Source organism: Diachasma alloeum, unplaced genomic scaffold (genome assembly GCF_001412515.2).
Source record: "Diachasma alloeum isolate Michigan unplaced genomic scaffold, Dall2.0 Dall_scaffold_00308, whole genome shotgun sequence".
Taxonomy (NCBI): Eukaryota; Metazoa; Arthropoda; class Insecta; order Hymenoptera; family Braconidae; genus Diachasma; species Diachasma alloeum.
The window spans coordinates 305460-324869 of NW_021680447.1; the positions used below are offsets into that span (position 1 = coordinate 305460).

At 33.8% G+C, this 19410-nt stretch overlaps 3 protein-coding genes across 3 annotated transcripts in view; 2 read left to right on the forward strand and 1 right to left on the reverse strand.

Moving 5' to 3' along the window:
- Window positions 1-3618: 3618 nt before the first annotated feature.
- Window positions 3619-9464, forward strand: LOC107039873 (peroxisomal biogenesis factor 19). The gene is made up of 5 exons (XM_015259728.1): window positions 3619-3744; window positions 4164-4346; window positions 6539-6696; window positions 7434-7682; window positions 8981-9464. The coding sequence occupies exons 1-5, from the start codon at window positions 3681-3683 to the stop codon at window positions 9206-9208; spliced, it is 882 nt and encodes a 293-aa protein (XP_015115214.1). The 5' UTR covers window positions 3619-3680; the 3' UTR covers window positions 9209-9464.
- A 359-nt stretch (window positions 9465-9823) lies between these two features.
- On the reverse strand, window positions 9824-15104 carry LOC107039874 (phosphoglycerate kinase). The gene is made up of 5 exons (XM_015259729.1): window positions 14866-15104; window positions 13266-13614; window positions 11787-12125; window positions 11399-11618; window positions 9824-10418 (listed from the first exon to the last, which is right to left on the reverse strand). Exons 1-5 carry the CDS (start codon window positions 14925-14927, stop codon window positions 10138-10140), a joined length of 1251 nt encoding a protein of 416 aa, XP_015115215.1. The 5' UTR covers window positions 14928-15104; the 3' UTR covers window positions 9824-10137.
- Window positions 15105-16386: 1282 nt separating this feature from the next.
- Window positions 16387-19410, forward strand: part of LOC107039848 (zinc finger protein 16) — a 5989-nt gene continuing 2965 nt past the window's right edge. The window contains exons 1-2 of the mRNA XM_015259687.1: window positions 16387-16889; window positions 18389-18648. Coding sequence (XP_015115173.1) covers window positions 16406-16889; window positions 18389-18648 — 744 coding nt within the window. The 5' untranslated portion in view covers window positions 16387-16405. The remainder of the gene's footprint in view (window positions 16890-18388; window positions 18649-19410) is intronic.

The following is a 19410-nucleotide window of genomic DNA, read 5'->3' on the forward strand; positions in this document are numbered from 1 at the left end:
TTTTTCTATAAATTGCTAATTTATTAGCAAACAATATATTGACTACGTTGTGACGAAAGCAATTTCTCATGTGTTTTAAATTTAATCAGGATCCCGGAAAGAATGCACTACGGAAAAAATAGACCAAGGGAAATTGTTAAGCTAGGTGGGTTTTAACACATCTTGGGGGTGTGGACTATTTTTTCCACCAACAGATTTTCCACTATTCCAGCCTGCCACTGAATTTGACAGCCTATTTCCCTGTTTTCCTACGTCCGAATAATCAATGAATAATTTCCGCTGATACCAGTTATTCCACAAAGTAAAAATAAACAAACTTTGCGGTTTTATTTCGATGATTTCGAACAGAACAATAAGCAGAGAAATTCTCTGATCAGTAAACATTTGAATAGATTTTTTTCTCCGATTGACAAACGCAGAACTATGTAAATATTTTGAATTCCGATCGACCAATTTCGAGGCGCAGTAATTGGGATATGAACTTAAGATGTGACACAAGTAAATCAGATATTTTTCCACAATCATTCTCGTTAATATTCATTTTCGTTTATCGAATGAAATAGATTGGTGTATAAAAAGTGAGTGAAAATGGGTCAGTCTGAATGCAGACCAAGTTCTCCTTCTCCCTCAATAGATTATCTGGAAGCAGTTGTAGCTAAAAGGGTAAAGGAGAGGGAAAATTCAGCGCAGGATCCGAATGAGCTGATGCCAGGCAGGAAATTCTTCAAATCCAGGCATCGCGTTCCCGAGAAAAAACGTAAAAAGGGGGAGAAAGCGTGGATAGAGGGAAAATCTTCCGGCCGTCGATGGGAAATGGTCGAGAAAGGTTTGTGGTCTTTTTGTATCGAGAGATAATTGCAAAATGAAGTGATTTCGGAATTTTACGGCGCCTTTTTTTACTATAGAATGTGCTATAGAAACTATTTTATAGAAAAAATCAATAGAATTTCATCTTTCTATGTAATTTTTTCTATTGAGACAATTTTCCAAGTTATTTTTACTTCATTTTTTTTTCTTTTCATTCAAAGAATCAAACAAAAAAACTTTGAAAATTTAAAGAAATTTATATACGAAATATCTCAACAGAATAAATTGTTCAGAAAAATAAAATTCTATTGATTTTTTTTGTATAGAATATTTTCTATTGAACTTCTACCGAACTATTGCCTCAAATACTGGAAGAAATCACCTAGTTATTTCCACTCAATTTCTCTTATTCTTTTCATTGAAAGAGACAAAAAAATGAAAATTTGAGGCGACGAATTTTTATACGAAATATCTCAATAGAATAAGTTGTACAGAACAATCAAATTGCTTTGATTTTTTCTATAGAATATTTTCTATTAAACATTTACTGAATTATTGCCTTAAATACTGGAATAAATTATCTAGCCATTTCCTTCCCCTGTGAGCAGTGCATCCAATAACGGTAGGAATTCAGAAAAGCTCGAGACAAACGAATTATCGGCGCCCCAATAGATCTCATCAATCATCCTCCCGCCCATCGTCGCCCACTTCACCGGACAATGGTGACCTTCCGGATGCAGAAGAAGCGTCGATTTCCAATTCAGAATCTTCAAGAGAAGGATCCAGCACACCGGATGATAGCACAACTGATTGAATACTAAACGATTGAAAGAGACTCTAGATCTATCCTAAATTATGATTCCTGTCGGTGAATCCATAAAGAAATTATGAAATTTCCAAATATTCATAGGGAATCCGTTCTCTCACACCTCGTTGAATAAAGAATAATTGCGGGGCGAAAGTATTTCGTTCGGAAAAAGTGAATGATGAAAATTTCATCAATGCCATACCAATAAAAAAACATCAATCTCGAATTTACAATTTCACATACACTGCGAGAAAAATATTTCCAAAGTTAGTGTTTTTCCCACCAACGCTGGGACATCATAGAGTCATCGAAAAATGGGGATGTGGCGCCCTAATTTTTGAAGGGACTGACGCCATTTCCTCATGGGATTCCCCTGAAAATAAGAATATGAACGTGAAATATCACGTTCGAATTCTTCTGACGTTGTTATACTCCAGCGTTGGTAAGTAACACAATTTTTTCAGGATGTTTAGATTTACAGGCGGATTATATATTAATTTTTATAGTATTCTTGTAAATTTCCTTGTTGAGTTATAGAGATGTTACGTTACTCCAAAACTGCGGCACCATCTGCGTTGATAATATAGTCTTATGCTAAGTGGAAAAATCCTCATCAGAGTCCATGTATGAAAAATTACTTTGAATATTAATGACTTGAAAATAAAATAAAAGATAACTCTTTAAAAAATCACACATAATCTAACAACTGATGTAAACGGACGGTGTGTCCTGTTGGGGGACTTCAGTAGTATTGAGCCTACATTGCAATTGCAATGTAGTACTTAAGTTGCTGTCATCTATTCTCGATTTGCATTCATGATATCCAATAAATTTCTACTACCCAGGGGACAATTTTTACGGATGCCATCTAGAAGTCCCCAGCAAGACCGTTAAATTTACGATTCGTTATAACGATTTACCGGTAAATTTCCGGATATTTACCGGTCTTGCTGGGGACTTTTAGATGGCATCCGTAAAAATTGTTCCCTGGATAGTAGAAATTTATTTAATATCATGAATGCAAATCGAGAAAAGAAGAATGGCAGTAACTTAATAGCTGGGTATTTACTTGCCATATTAATCTATGTTGTATAAAACGAATGGAGATATTAATATCTCCATAAAACGAGCGCCGCCATCGGTAATTAGCTGTCCCAATTGGACACATAAATATCATAAAAAATAGTATATTATGTCCCGAGGACAGATAAACCACGAATTTTAACTTCACTTTGTTCGGTTAGAACGCAGTTCTCGGTACTTGGGTCATAAAATATTATTTTATGTCCCTAGGACCGTAAAACTGCGATTCCAACATCGATTCCCTCGGAAATTACGGGTTTTTTACGTCATGTAAAAAACTGCGGTTATCGACAGATGCCCAACCCCGATCTACTCAAGACCACAACGCACCTACCGAACAAACCCAGAAGCTCCCCCCCAACCACTTGTTTCGTGCTTGCAGTACGCTCTACTCCCTGCGTGGTATCGGGCTGAAGTTATATTTTACAAGATCTATGCGCGCGCTCTCGCGCGCGCTGATCTATTCATTTGTTGAAATGAAGAAATGGAATTTATTGAATTTCATTTTCTCATGAATACTTTATAAATATTGATAATGAATCAAAGAGAATTCGACTAATGATTCAAGTGAATAGCGAAGTAGAGTGAAAGAATCTATAAAGAATTTTTCATTTTCAAGTGATTATCTTCAATTTTTTTAAATAATCGGTCTCCATAAAAAGACAGAATTTATTAATTTCACCGATAATATATATACATGTGAAATATATATATTAAATATATATATTAAATATATATATATATGACGTGAAAAAAAAATTTACCTCTGAAGAATTTGAAATTATGTCACTGAAGAATTTGAAAATGCCGCGTGTTTTTTTTTTGTGAATAACTTCGTGTCACATATTGACCAATCAGATTTAAGGATTAGCGGTCAGGCAGTTTCGAGATATTTCGATATAAAACAACTTCACGTTTCGTTCATCTTTAGTAAATAGGATTTGTAACAGAAACAGCTGATCCGTCATAAGGGAGTGAAAAAATGTCTGAGGAGAAGAAATCCGGGGATCAGGCGAACGATGCAGAGTTGGATGACTTGTTGAACAGTTAGTACCTCAATTTATCAATATCGAATATCGCTTTGATCAGTAATAATTATCATTATCATTGACACCGTAGATTATTTGAAACTATCCGCATTAGCCAGTCACCACTTACCTAAAGGGGTAAAGTTCATTACAAAACATGTTAATGTATTCTTCTTCGCACGAGTCTGCAACAAGTTGACGATATTTTTCAGTATCTGTGAATAATAAAAAATAGTGGGGTTTCGCATTGAGACATTCATATCCTTCAACATTCAGAACTACAATTAATTTAGATTTCTTCATCTGCCTCGATTCTGTCCCATTTTAACAAAAAAATAAGAACAATGTCAAGTTGAGAAGATTTGAGTCCTGGTTATTTAATAATAAATGGGGAGAACAGAAAGAATTCTGAATCGATGGTATTACATCATTTTCAGGTGCTCTAGAGGACTTTAACAAATTACCACAGCTTGTGAAAAAAGAGGATGCTCCAGCGGCTGCGACAGGTCCGAGTGATCAGGATTCCCCGGAGGAACTTGTGGATGAAACTTGGTCGCAGGATTTCATAAGACAGACTGCAGATCAATTTGAGAAGAATCTACAGAGTTTACTTGAAAAGGGTGGGTCTGCTGTTATGTAATACCATTTTCGGACTACTTTTTGGGTGCCCATGAGGAGGCAATCTAAGTCGATCAAGGTGATTCAATTCAATTTAAGTTCATTTCGACTATTGGCCAGTCAATTCAATGATTCAGTGATTCAATTCAATTTAAGTTTATTTTGACTATTGGCTAGTTAATTCAATGATTCAGTGATTCAATTCAATTTAAGTTCATTTTGACTATTGGCCAGTTAATTCAATGATTCAGTGATTCAATTTAAGTTCATTTTGACTATCGGCTAGTCAGTTCAATGATTCAGTGAGTCAATTCAAGTTAAGTTCATTTTGACTATTGGCCAGTTAATTCAATCATTCAGTGATTCAATTCAAGTTCATTTTGATTATTGGCCAGTTAATTCAATGATTCAGTGATCCAATTTAAGTTCATTTTGACTATTGGCCAGTAAATTCAATGATTCAGTGATTCAAGTTCATTTTGATTATTGGCCAGTAAATTCAATGATTCAGTGATTCAATTCAATTTAAGTTCATTTTGACTATCGGCTAGTCAATTCAATGATTCAGTGAGTCAATTCAAGTTAAGTTCATTTTGACTATTGGCCAGTTAATTCAATGATTCAGTGATTCAATTCAAGTTCATTTTGATTATTGGCCAGTTAATTCAATGATTCAGTGATTCAATTCAATTCAAGTTCATTTTGATTATTGGCCAGTTAATTCAATGATTCAGTGATTCAATTCAATTCAAGTTCATTTTGACTATTGGCCAGTTAATTCAATGATTCAGTGATTCAATTCAATTCAAGTTCATTTTGACTATTGGCCAGTTAATTCAATGATTCAGTGATTCAATTCAATTCAAGTTCATTTTGACTATTGGCCAGTTAATTCAATGATTCAGTGATTCAATTCAATTCAAGTTCATTTTGACTATTGGCCAGTTAATTCAATGATTCAGTGATTCAATTCAATTCAAGTTCATTTTGACTATTGGCCAGTTAATTCAATGATTCAGTGATTCAATTCAATTCAAGTTCATTTTGACTATTGGCCAGTTAATTCAATGATTCAGTGATTCAATTCAATTCAAGTTCATTTTGACTATTGGCCAGTTAATTCAGTGATTCAATTCAATTTAAGTTCATTTTGGTTATTGGCCAGTTAATTCAATGATTCAGTGATTCAATTCAATTTAAATTCATTTTGACTATTGGCCAGTTTTCAATGAATATCTCGGAATCTAAGGGAAATCGCAAAATTTTTTTCAAGATATTCTTTGGAGAGGAGCTAAATTTATCGTGGATGTGGGAGGTCTTTGATCACTCGATAGGCCGCAAAAGATTTTATCACTGAGTTATAAAATTCACTATTTATTTAGTGGGAACCACTTCGTTAATTTACTACATACACTCTGTGGTTAATAAATAGAGTTGTTGATAGTCTGAGTCACTGATAATTGTCTACGATAATTCACTTGTTGAGTCGCTTATTGATTAACTTAATTTAACTGAAAATTAGTGATGTACTGAACAAGGGTAAAAATACTGTATGCTATGCACGTAACGATCTCTATTATGTTATGTTTGATACACAACTGCTTGTGCAGTTAAAAGTGCTACTTCTTCTCTCGGATGAGGCAACTAGACTGAACGTCTCTCCCGGCTGTCTCTTGACCCGAAGGATCATGGAGATTTTCGGAGTTGGCCGAGTTAGTTGACCGTGAATTTATGGAGATTTAGCTTCGTTCGCAACAAATCTTTTTTGTAGTCCCCAATTTGCTCTGGAGACAGAGTTATTACGAAAATTTTTTTGTTTTCGTTAGATTCGGAGATATTCCTCGAAAACTCAGCTAAGAGCTAAATCGACTTGAGCTATTTTATCGCTTCGCGACTGAATTCCAGTGCTGGCACTGGAAATTTCATCTGGAAATAATCAGAAATTTTACATGAACAGCACTAAAATTAAATTATGCTGAAAAGTTCTTTAAAAAAATTATTTTTCTAAAGAATTTTTCTGGACAATTTTACAATGAGATGAATTCATAGCTGTAGTATCTGATTTGGCTCGGAACGTGCCATAATTTCAATTCGTCAAAAATTTTATTATTATTATTGATGTCGAATATTTGATCCAAATAATAAGAGCCCTTTGAATCAAATATTCAATGAAGTATTTAATGTTACACTCCAGGAGGCGATAGCGACATCAGTGGATCACTGCAACAAATGGCACAAACCGTAGCCAATGCGATATCCAGTAATGGTCCAGCGGATGCTGAGGGAAATGAATTCCAGGCGGCTATTGCACAAGCTCTTAAAGATATCTCAGCGACTTCGGAAACGTTACAGGTATAAATCACAATATTACATCAATCAATGAATCAATATATCAATTACCTGGAGTAGTGAAGTGGTATAATATGCCAAACTATGTCACGTTTTTATACTTTGCTGAAGTTTTGAATTTTTTTTGAATTTTTGAAGAAAAAGTCCCTCGAGATTTGCTCCCAAAGCCACTGATTCGTAAAATAGTTTATGAATAAATGAATGACTAAATGACTAAACTGAAATCCAACCTTTTCCCCTAAGAATTGAAAAAAATACATAAATAACAAATCAAAAAACCTAGCAAATTTGATATAAAATTTTATTGGATTTCTACGCTTTTTTAATAGAACATGTCCAATAGAAACTATTTTATATTTTTCATTGAGACATTTATCTATAGGAATTCCTTAACAGGAATTTTCCTACTTTTTCCACTCCATTTTTCTTCTCTTTTCATGAAAATAATGAAACAAAAAACTTGGAAAATTGAACCGGGCTATTTCTATAGAAAATGTCTCAATAGAATAAGATGTACTGAAAAATTAAATTCTATTGTTTTTTTTCTATGGAACAAAAACAAATGCAAAGTTAAATAGAAATCCATCAAGTTTTCCTATTATTTTTTTTCGTACGTCTCTATCTGGAAAAATTACTCGTTGATGAGTGATTTCCGGGGAAATGTCAAATTAAATTCTTCCACTTCACCTTTTGATTGTAAACTTTTCCATATTCTTACCAATGGTTTATACGTCTCTCAGAACGCTGGACCAGGAATAACCGAGGCGGATCTGGCAGCTATGTTCGGCCAGACATCACTCGAGGAACCAGGGGGTGACATACTGCCTTTCATGCAGGGAATGATGCAATCACTCTTATCGAAAGAAATTCTCTACCCGTCGCTCAAGGAATTGGTGGATAAATATCCAGCGTGGTTGGATGAGAAAAAGGAGAGCCTATCGCAGGAGGACCTCGCGAGGTTTACGAAGCAATTTGATCTGATGCAGAAAGTAATTATTGTTCCATATTTATTATAACTCTACTCCCAATTCGGTGATAATTTGCGTCGTCTAGAATTCTTTAATATGAAAAATCAATAGGATTTGATCTTTCTATACAATTTATTCTCTTAAGACATTCTCTTTAGAAATTCCTTGGCTTAAATTTTTCAAATTTTTTTTGTAAATTTTTTTTTAACAAGAAAATTTATTTCGACGAATCTTTATATAAGATATCTCAATAGAGTAGGAGCGAGTGGGGCAAAATAGACACATGCCTTTTTTTTTAATCTTGATAACTCATTAAATTTTTTATGAAATGAAATGATTTTTCTTCATTTGGAAAGTATAGCTCTTCCCCTTTGTGATGAGTTTAGACTAAACTCAATTAATGAATTTGTTTCTTATGAATATTGACAGACAAGTAAAATACGCAATTTTGCCCCACTCTCCTACGTTGTATGGAAACATCAACTCTATTGATTTTTTCTATAAAATAGTTTCTATTAATTATTTTCTATTGAAGACGCAAGCAGAAAAGCTTCGAATTTTCCGAAGAGAATAGGCAAAAAATTAATAGAATTAAGAATTTCATTAAATTTCAATTGCTGAATTGTGAGTTCACCACCTTAGAAATGATTTTTCTATCATTCGTAATAAATTTACTCATATTCCGATTTTTTTTAAAAAGGGATTCCATCAGAAAAAAATCAAGTTTCTGGATATTTCGCCAGTTTCCATTCAGGGATTGCCATATTCATAACTCATAATTGCCGTTCAGTTTTGAAGCTGTCAATCAGTTAACATCACTCTTAAATTTTTAATTATTTTAGTAATCATGACTTTAAATATTCAAATTCTGAACTATTTTATTAATGAATAATTTAGGTAGGAAGATTGACGATTATTTGATCAATTGGTAATCCCTCTTAAGAAATGAGAATTATTTACGTAATAGAAAATTCACAGCCCCATATTATCAAATATTTAATAATTAAATTTTAATTCATCATCAATCGCAAATTTAAATTATTGTGATACTATTTTTATATTTTGATGAGAATATTTAAACCTGTACAAATGTAAGTCGCAAATTCCTTTAATATTAATGAAATTTAATATTGATGGCCATCTGTTTCCATTATGCAATCATAAGAAAGAAAAAAACACGATTTTTTGGAACTTTTCTTCATCAATTAAATTTAATAAAAAATGATGAATGAAAATGATGTGTTCCCTCATATTAAATGCAAAATTATTTCAACAAATTCGATAAAAAAATTAATGCTCTTCCCAAAAATGTCCTGCAGGTCTGCACAGAATTAGAGAAAGAAAAAGACGACGACTCCGACCCAGTAAAGAAGCAGCAATTCGAAAAGATCCTGGGTCTGATGCAAGAAATGCAAAACTGTGGACAGCCCCCCGAGGATCTAGTGGGCGAACAAACGAGTTTATTTCAATTCGATAACGATGGAAATCCAATGATTGGCCAATCCCTCCCACCGGGAGTTGATCCCCAGAACTGTAGTATAATGTAATAAAATTCATCGGCGGCATCAAATTGTACATAGCAATGTGATCGTACTCGATTGTTGTAGCCTTTCCTAGGGACCTCCATTTATCGCCAGTTATTTTTCTACGTTTACAGGAGAATTGTAATGAGCTAGTGTGCAAGCACTCGTCACACATTAAATCACACGTGTCAATTTCCTGACTTTGTTAATTGTATTTATATTTCTTCTTTTGTATTGATGAACAAAGTAATTGCCTATGAAATCCTCGTTTGCTCAGTGACTAGCATGAAATTTATTTGAACCTCCCATTCTATACAATATGATAGATTCATTAAATTCATGTAATCTAACAACAGAGCCACATGTGTAACATGTACGCATATTTAAGAATGCGATCAACACTTCATTGTTTGATCCCTCGCACGGACGAAAAAAAATTCATAGAAAAATCTAACGAATTCTATAGGAAATTATATAGGACTTCTATTGAAGAATTTCGCAGCTTTACTGTATTTTCTTATGAAAAATGTCCAACATAAACTCTTTTACAGAAAAAAATCAGTAGAATTTCATTTTTCTATACATTTTCTGTAGAAATTCCTTAACAAGAATTTTCAAAGTTTTTTACACTCTATTTTTCACTCTATTTTTCTTCTCGTTTTATTGCATAAATTAATAGAACAAATTGTATTGAAAAAGTGAATTCTATTGATTTTTCCACAGAATATTTTCCACTGAACATTTCTATCGAAGAAAAAACTAAATAAATAGAAAGTTCAATAGAATTTCCAAAAGAAATCGCAAGGTTTTTTTATGAAATTGTTTCGTACGTGTCTTCACTCAAGGAAATCGAGAGGAATTGGATTCATCTATTAATGACAATCTCATGATCACAGTCACTTGCGAGCAAGGCTGTGAGAGTCAGAATGATCATTAATGTCATGATAATCTCTTTACGATAACGGTGAGAGAGCATCAACACCAGGCAATACTTTTCCCTCCAACAATTCCAAGCTGGCACCACCTCCAGTGCTGACGTGGCTGACTTTGTCTTCGGTCTTCCATTTGGCAGCGCAAGTCGCTGTGTCACCACCACCGATGATCGTGATGGCACCACGAGTTGTTGCTTCTACCACGTTGTCCATCAGGGCTTTTGTCCCTTTGTTGAAGTTCTCGAACTCGAAGACACCCGCTGGACCGTTCCACACGATGAGCTTTGCTCGTTTGATGGGCTCTGGAATAATTGTGTGGTTCGACAAAATAAGTTTTCGACTAGAAATGGAATTACCACCTAAAAACAGTACTTTAACAGTACTTTACTAATATTAAAAGAAGTTTACTTGAAATCAATTGAAGTTCACTATTTTGTTATTAAAATTTGAAATTAATTGTTAATTATCAATTATTATTAAATAATTAATTCTAAATTTGTGAATATCATTTTTTGATTAATCAAATAATTGTCATTCTTACGAAGTCGATAACTGAAGAAAATATTTGAAAAATTGACAAATTCGATTGATGATTAATTTAATAAAAATTAAGAGATTGTTCAATACAATCAACTAATTTTGTATGCAATGAAATAATTTTAACTCTGCATTATGATTTTGTCTATCTCTGCTTGTAAAAAAAATTATTTTAGTAACAAGATTTCGAGTGAGATTTTTCATACGTTGAAGATCAAGTAGATCTATTAAAACGAAGAACTAGTGCAACAAAGTCGATTGTTTATTGTTCAATTGTCCTCCAGGCGCTTAAAATGGAAGAAAATTTCAGTGTACCCAATTTTTCAGCTGTAGAGAATTTTTTTTCGAAATTCAAATGTTATTTTGTATAATTAAGAAGACTTTTTCCGTTTTTTTTTCAATTTTCAAAATTTTTCTGGACATGTAGAAAATTACGTCCAAACATTAGATGATTTAAATAACGAAATCATAACAAAATACTTAATAATCTAGTCTTCTAGTTAATAGTCTAGTCTTCTATAAATGGAAGTTCTGAAAAAATTCTTAAATAATTGTCTCATATTGAAAATGTTGTCAGGAATCACTTCCATCGCAGAAAGTAAGTTTTCACAAGAAGGGAATGTCGTTGAAAAAAAATGACATATTGCAAAATGGAATTTAGAGGACGTTGAACAATTATAAGTCTTTGAATTGTCTTATTAGCGAAATAACAGGAGAGAGGCAGATTGAATGAAAATATAATTACCAGCGAAAAGTTCCCTTGATTTGGGTCCAACATCGAGACCCATCCAGCCATCAGGTATTCCAGATTCAATATCAGCAGCACCTACAGCCGCATCCTCAGCGAATTTATCAGCAGTGACGAAGTCAACAGGCAAATGAATCTGAACATTGTTCTTCTTCGCCTTCTCCAGAAGGTCATTCACAATTTTCGAGCCTTCTTCGTCAAATAGGGAGTTGCCAATCTGAGAATTTAATTCGTTCAGTCAATGTTAACATCAAAAATAGAGGAGAATTTATTATGATCCATTTATTATTTAGAATGAATGTATTGTAATCAATTTATCATTTAGAATTAATTTATTATAATCAATTTATTATTTAGAATGCATTCATTTATTATGAACAATTACCTTCATTCCCTTGGTAACTTTCAGAAAAGTGTACGCCATACCGCCCCCAATAATCATCTCATTAACTTTATCCAACAAGTTATTGATCAACTGAATCTTATCAGCGACCTTGGCACCCCCAAGAATAGCGAGGAATGGTTTCTCAGGGTTATCCAAAGCCTTGGCGAAGTAATCAAGCTCCTTCTTCATGAGGAATCCACTAGCTCTGACGTCGAATCCATCTCCCATCATCGAACTGTGCGCACGGTGGGCTGTTCCGAAGGCATCATTCACGTAAACATCACCGAGCTTCCTCAGGGCAGCACGAAACTCTTCGACTTTAGCTTTGTCAGCCTTCACCTATAATTTAGTTGGGAAGTTCTGTCAATGTCCCTGTTGTTGGATCTAATAAATACATTCTCTGAATAACGAAAAACGACGAATCACTTCAACATACGAAATCGTTACGTCAGAGTATTTTTTTAACATTCACAGGTTCCATTCTTTCATAAAAGAGACTCAATAAATTATTATGCATCACTTTCTGCCACTTAAACCATTTAAAGAAAGTAAATGCCTTTTCTTTAATATTTTTCAACTTAATTATTTAATATAAAAAGTAAATGTGTTTTCTTTAATATTTATACGTAATAAATGATTGAGGTTTTCATGAAAACCCAGATGCTTCCATTCTTCCATTCTATATTCCGTTTTTCATTCTCAGAGAATGCAATATCAAATATCTATGTCATTCCAGTTTTAGAAATACGAATGAGTAAATAATATTGAGTCGGCCAACATAATCCTCACAAAATAACTGTTTCGAATAATATTTCATGATGATTAACTATTGAAAATTTTGTTTCTAATTGTTTTTAATGTGGACATACTCAGCTCTGGACAGAGAAATGTATTTAATAGAAAAGTTGAATGCTTTCTCTGAGAAATTGTAGTGGAGCTCTATGAGAATTCCATTAAAAAATTTGTTTTTTTTTGCGCTAGTTCTGTGGAGAACTATCCAACGTTTTTCAAAATAAAGGAAGTCTATAAATTGATGTTTTCGAAAAAAATGCACTTATTCCAGTTTACCAATTCACCGAGAATTTTGACAATTGTTTTTCTTGTATTTTATTACGAAAAACACGTGAAAATACAGCTGAAAAAAATTGGAAAATTTATGTTCAGTAATTTTACAGAAAAATCAAAGTCTATTGGCCTTTTTCAGTCAAATATCGATCGAAAAAAGATACAATCGCATAAACTTGAATAAAATTGACGCAAAAAACAGCAGAATTTTCCCTCAACTGTAACAAAATTCTTGTGGAGTCCAAATAAAAATTCTATAAAATTTCTTGAGAAAATAGTTCGGTTTTTAATGAAATATTTTCATAGTGCAATTAAAAAGTGTATTTCATCACCCGATAAAACCCCACAAAACTCCACGAAACAAAAAGCATTTTTAACGTCCCATAAAGTGATGATGGTGTGATGTGTCCTCACCTTGCTGCCATCAGGTCCAACCCCCTTCCCCTCCTCCTCCACGTGGAACCTCATGTTCTCCAACAGAATGATGGAGCCAGGCGCTGGGTCAGCGCAGGCAGCTTCCACAGCAGGGCCAACACAATCATCCAGGAAAATAATCTCCTGCTTGAGGAGATTCTTCAGCTCATCTGCCACAGGCTTCATCGTGTACTTCAGGTTCCTGTTGCCATCCGGTCGTCCCAAGTGGGACATTATGATAATGGCTTTAGCTTTCTTCTCCAAGGCATACTTGATCGTGTCCAGGGAAGCCACAATTCTTTGATTATTGGTTATCTTTCCATCCTTCATGGGGACATTGAAGTCGAGTCTGAAGATTTAAAACGCTTAGAAAATTAGACTTCTCATCTCATGTGGACATATCTGTTATCATCATGCATTCATTTTAATTCAATTTGATTTAGGTTCCCGGATTTTTTTCCCCGTGAAAAATGCTCCGGCGAAAAATCCCCGAAAAGTTCCTATATCCCCAGGAAAAAAAAGCCATGTAAAATTTCCCCGATTCACTTTTATTTAATGTAACATCCACTACTTTATAGAAGTCAACAATTTCGGAACATCATGAATAATTCATAATAATCCTTTTCATCAAAATAGGATTCAATTCTTAAAATAAAACATCTACAACCCGACAAAATTACTAATATTTCGACAAGCTAAAGTTATTAATTTTCAATATAATCAGCAACATAGAAATGATATTTTCGTATGAATACAAATCAACTTATCAAATGAAACATCTACAACAAAACAAGATTAACCACATTTTGAAGAAAACCCAGCAAACGGTATGTCTAAAATTTGTCGACAAATTGCCGATGTCCTGTTAAATTTCAGATGGAACTGGCAAAAATTGTTTTCTAGGAATTATCAATTAAACAGTCGCGAATGAAAGAAAAAAACCATTCTTGTCATTAATTTCTTTCATTTTTCTTCTTCTGAGAGAAAAAAAATTTAATTAGCATTTTCTGAAGAAAAACTTCAAAAAAATCCCACATAAAAAAAATTCCTCAGGAAAATTAATCTCAATGAGAACAATTCGCCGAGAAAGGATTGGCGGGGCAAAAAATTCCGGGAATTTTCAGTTTTTCAGGAATATTTCCGAATCTAAGGGAGATAGCGAAATTTTCGTGATTACATTTGTTGTAGCTCTCAATCGGCTCTACAAAAAAGGTTATCATAAAAATTTTGCCATCTCCCTTAGATTCCGAGATATTCATTAAAAACTGGCTAATAGTCAAAATTAACTTGTACCGGTTTACCACTTCGTTACTGAATTGTGAACGAAATTCATTCAAGAATGGGGCAAAATGGACACTTGCTGTTTTATCAATATTCGTAACTCAGAAACAAATTCATCAATTGAGCTCAGTCCAGGCTCATCTAAAAAAATCTCCCATTTGATTGACAATTCATATACACTATTGACAAACACTATTGTCAAAAACAGTAAAAAGTGTCCATTTTGCCCCACACGCCCCTATATCCACGTTATTTACATCGTCATGCATTGATAATTCTTTCAATAGGTAAATATTTTTGGAATAAATCAATAGGGCACCTCATCAAGATCCTCTTGCCGGTAACGTCCACCTTGTCGATGCTGAGTTTGTTCAACACCATGTTTCCTCTTTTCACTGAACTTGACGAGAATAAATTGATTCTCTTCGACAGATACTGCACTGGGGCAACAAACAAATGTGAGTTTGTTACGTGGCGAGTGAGACTGTTGGTAATCCAGAACAGGGTTCTCTTAGGGGTGTTGTACAAGATCACGTACAAAACTGTGCCTTTGCAATGTCATATGAAGGGCGGCGACACTGGCGCCCTCAACTCTACTGTGCCACATCGGTGACCTTGGGTTTCCCTGTGTGGCTATGTGTTGAAGTCACGTTCATTGAAATGTGATAATAGTGAACCCAGCGAGTGTGAATACTCTTCTCTCACCACAATAATCCCATTTTACTAAAGATGAAAGAAACATGAAGTTGTTTTATATCGAAATATCTCGAAACAGCCTGACTGCTAATCCTCAAGCTGGGGAGCGATTTTGCTCGTTTTATGTCGACATAAAGTCGTAAATTTCAACCAATGACAGTCCTGGATTCGGAATACTCAATTAGGATTGGTTGAAATTTATGATTTTATGTCGACACAAACCAGCAAAATCGCTCCCCAGTTAATGAAGTAGTTCACGTGAAGTAGACGCTGAAAAAAATCCCCGGTATTTTCAAATTCTTCAAATGCCAAAAAAAATTTCTGCGTCATTTTTTTCATTTTTTCATGTGTGAAGTTGATCTTTATATCACAACATATCTACATTGTCTAATTGTTGATCATAAGAAAAAAAAAACATAGTATTTCTAAATTTTTTTAACTCACAAATGATTCTTCACTTCCCAAATTTTAATTTTTTCATATTTATCATACGCCAAAATGATCAATTCTTGCTTCTCAGAATTTTAGAACTTATGGATAGCGAGAAATTAAATAAACAAAATCAGTCTTATACACGGCCTCTTATGGAGTTTTGATTAAATTGAACGTTTCAACCCCCTAGGAACTCAAGAAAAATTTGAAAAAATTTGAAGATATGGGGAATGATGTGTTCAATGTGATGGCGACAAAAAACAATGGGGTACCGGGGTGAATAAGAGAGATATTTCAACTAGCCGTAACCATTTGATCCCATGCTTTCTCGAGGTTCGTCACGCGAAATAGAGGATTTTCCGCATTTATTTTCTCGATGTCTAGTTCCGGTTGCGGGTTTGAAATTTCGTCGGATGGATGAATACATATTTCTCCAATGATGGAGGGAAAGAAAAAATTTTTTTGAATCTTTTTTCAAATTCACTTGGCACCCTTAAATTGTTGAAATTATGTTTTTCCATAAAATCGGTGAAAAAACTAATCGCATTTTCAATAGAATCGCAAGAGAATTTTTTACCGAATTTTTCATACTTGTTCTCCTGTGTCTCGGGACCCGAAGCAACCCGAGGAGAACGCATTCGCTGGGACGACTTTATTTACAGTTCGTTCACACGTTGTGTTTGAATGCGTGGTCTGTAGTTGCCGAGGGAACTATCAGCTGATCCCAGTATATGCATGCTGACAACAATGACCGATGGTATGGAGCACTAGAAGTTTTTAAATGCTCCAAAATAGTCATTCGAGTTGAAATGATGTTGAATGTTAATTGTGAGAGGGAACGGTTGAGTGATACCTTTTCCCCGAGTGGAGATAATTTTCGGGGGAATGTGTGTGTCGAAACTAGAGTGAATAATGCAAATAATACTCGACAATTGAATTACAAGAATGTTGGGAGTAGTGTGGAGAGACCCTTCGTGTGTCTGGAATGTGATATGAGTTTTGAGCGAGCCTCTCAGCTCGACTACCACCAGCGGAGTGTCCACCTGGGTGAGAAGACTCAGATATGCCAGATCTGTGGGAAACGGTTCTTCAGAAAGGCTGATTTGAATACTCATCTGAATATACACCTGGGGACCAATCAATCTGTTTGTAATATTTGCGGGCGGAAGTTCAATCATGTGTCAAATTTAATTAGACACTCTAGAGTTCATGCAGGTAATGATTGATGATAATTTACGTAAAGAAACGTATGAACAAATTTAATGGAAAAATCTAGAAGCTCTAGAATTCTAATGCTTGAATCTTCCGAGTTGTTAAAAAATTTTATGAGGAGAAAGAAATGAAAATACGGCAATTACATTAAATTTCTATAGAATAATCAAAATGTTTTTACTTTTTTAGATTAGATTAGATTATATTATATTATATTAATTTATTTTATTGTTTTCTTTCCAATTTTTCTGTGCGGTTAGATTAAATTAAATTTATTGGATTCTAATCCCATTGTAGTATACAAATGGTGGGAACAGTTTTTCTCGTTTTCAAATGAAGAGATATTTATGTTAAATAATAAGGAGAGTATTGATACTTTTTTTGGGATGATGATCTATGTATTTTTCACAATTACATCATTGTTCAAAAAATTTTTTATGTAGTACATTTTTCATATAACTATTCCCATCGTTTTCATTTTTTATGCTACCTCCTTCATTTTTTTAGATGCCGAAAAAATATCAATATGTTCCCTTTCTATGATCTAATTTCAATGGAAGAAAATGAAAAAAAACAGAGATACGTGATCAGCAAGAAAATAAAAATTTCGATTTTTCAATATCTCCGGAAAGTTTTAATATTTATATATTTTTTCAAATAATGAAAGAATACACATCAATTCAATTTCTACCCTCACATTTTGATAGAATGCATTAAAAAAATAGCAAAGAATAAAAATCGGAGACGAAAAATTTTATCGGATTAATATAGTGTAATCTTAACAAAATGACACGATAAAGTTGCATAATCTTCTATAGAATTGACGCAAAAAACGAATTGCATTTTTTAATAGAATCCTCTTATTCTATACAACTTATTCTACTGATGTATTTTCTGTAGGAATTCCTCGGCTGAAATATTCCAACATTTTTTTTTCTTTTTTCCAATAAAGAGACAAGAAATACAGTAGAGAAAATTTGGAAAATTCATCTAGAGGAATTCCTGTAGAAAAAGTTGTATAGAAATAAAATTCAACTCATTTTTTCTATAAAATATGTTCTGTGGAACATTTTCTACGAAAAATCAGCCGAAACCTAGTAGATTTTTAATACAAGTTCAATGGGAATCCAATAGAATGTTCTATCGAGTTGATTAGGTTTTTTTACGCGATTTTTTCGTTCTTCGATCATTCATGGTGGACTACTCTTTTTTTTATTTGATTTATTCATCTCTTTGGTGTTACAAATGTTTTTCTTTGTTTTACACTTGTGTAGTCCTCCTCTCCTCAATAATTAGTTAACATCAGTTATATAAGATTTCTTCTATGTTCATATTCCTATCATCCTTCATTTTGACTCTGCTCTCAATTAGTTAAGATCTAATATCACTGTTAGTCCTCACTTATTTGTTGCTTTTCTCATTATTGCGCTATCACCCCCTTCTCCCTTGTGGTGGACTATTCATTTTCTTTCGATCCCTAACTTATAGAATTTTTGTCGCAGGAATGAAGCCATACCCGTGCTCAATATGTGGCAAAAGATTTACCCAGATAAGCTCAGTAGTCAGGCACAAACGGATTCATGAAAAAAAATCGAATAGTGTCACTGGAAAAGATGAGGATACTGGAGTGAGGAAATTGATAAAGCGTAGACATTATTGCAAAATATGTGGGGATACTTTTCCCTTCATCGTTCTCCTGCGACAGCATGAGAGAAGGCATTTTGGAGCTGACGGAAGCGTCGAGTGCGAACGATGCAAACTGGTATTTATTTGGAATTATTATATTTCGTATGTCATATTGTCTGTATTGCCCTTTAACTTACTTCCTCGACACCAACTATGGAGATGAATAATAAATTCGTTAATAGTTTCTATTAGATATTTTCTATTTTAAAAAAGTGCAGTAAAGCCACGGAATTCTGCAATAGAATCGGTTAAAAACTAATAAAATTTTCAATCAAAGTTCATAATAACAATCTGATGAAATTGTCTACCAAATTCGTGAGTTTAAGCTCCGACTCAAAACTCCACGAGAGCAGTTTTAATGAGGTTAAAAAATATTTCTAATGAATACTGTTGATACATTGAGTAATTAATCTGTGGAATATTCCATGGATCTTCCTTGTAATATAACGGTTGGAAATTAATTTTGGATTGTGGATTATTAGGGAAAAGGGTGGAATGGGCCGAATCTCCCAAGACCCTTCTACGGATGAAAAAATTTAATAGAAAAACCTAGCGAATTCGTTAGAAAATTGTATTGAATTTCTATTGAACTTTCTATTAGTTTTTGGCCGATTCTATTGAAATATTCAATAGAACAAGTCAATAGAATTCAATTTTTCTATATAACTTATGGCCGTGAGTATTCGCACCATTGCGTGAATCACTCCCGTACACTCAATACACTCCACGCATGCGTGAAGTTTGTGTGTTTCACGCAGCCGAATTTTCATACTACTGTGTATTTCACGCAGTTGAAGTTTCATACTACTGTGTGTTTCACGCAGTTGAAGTTTCATAC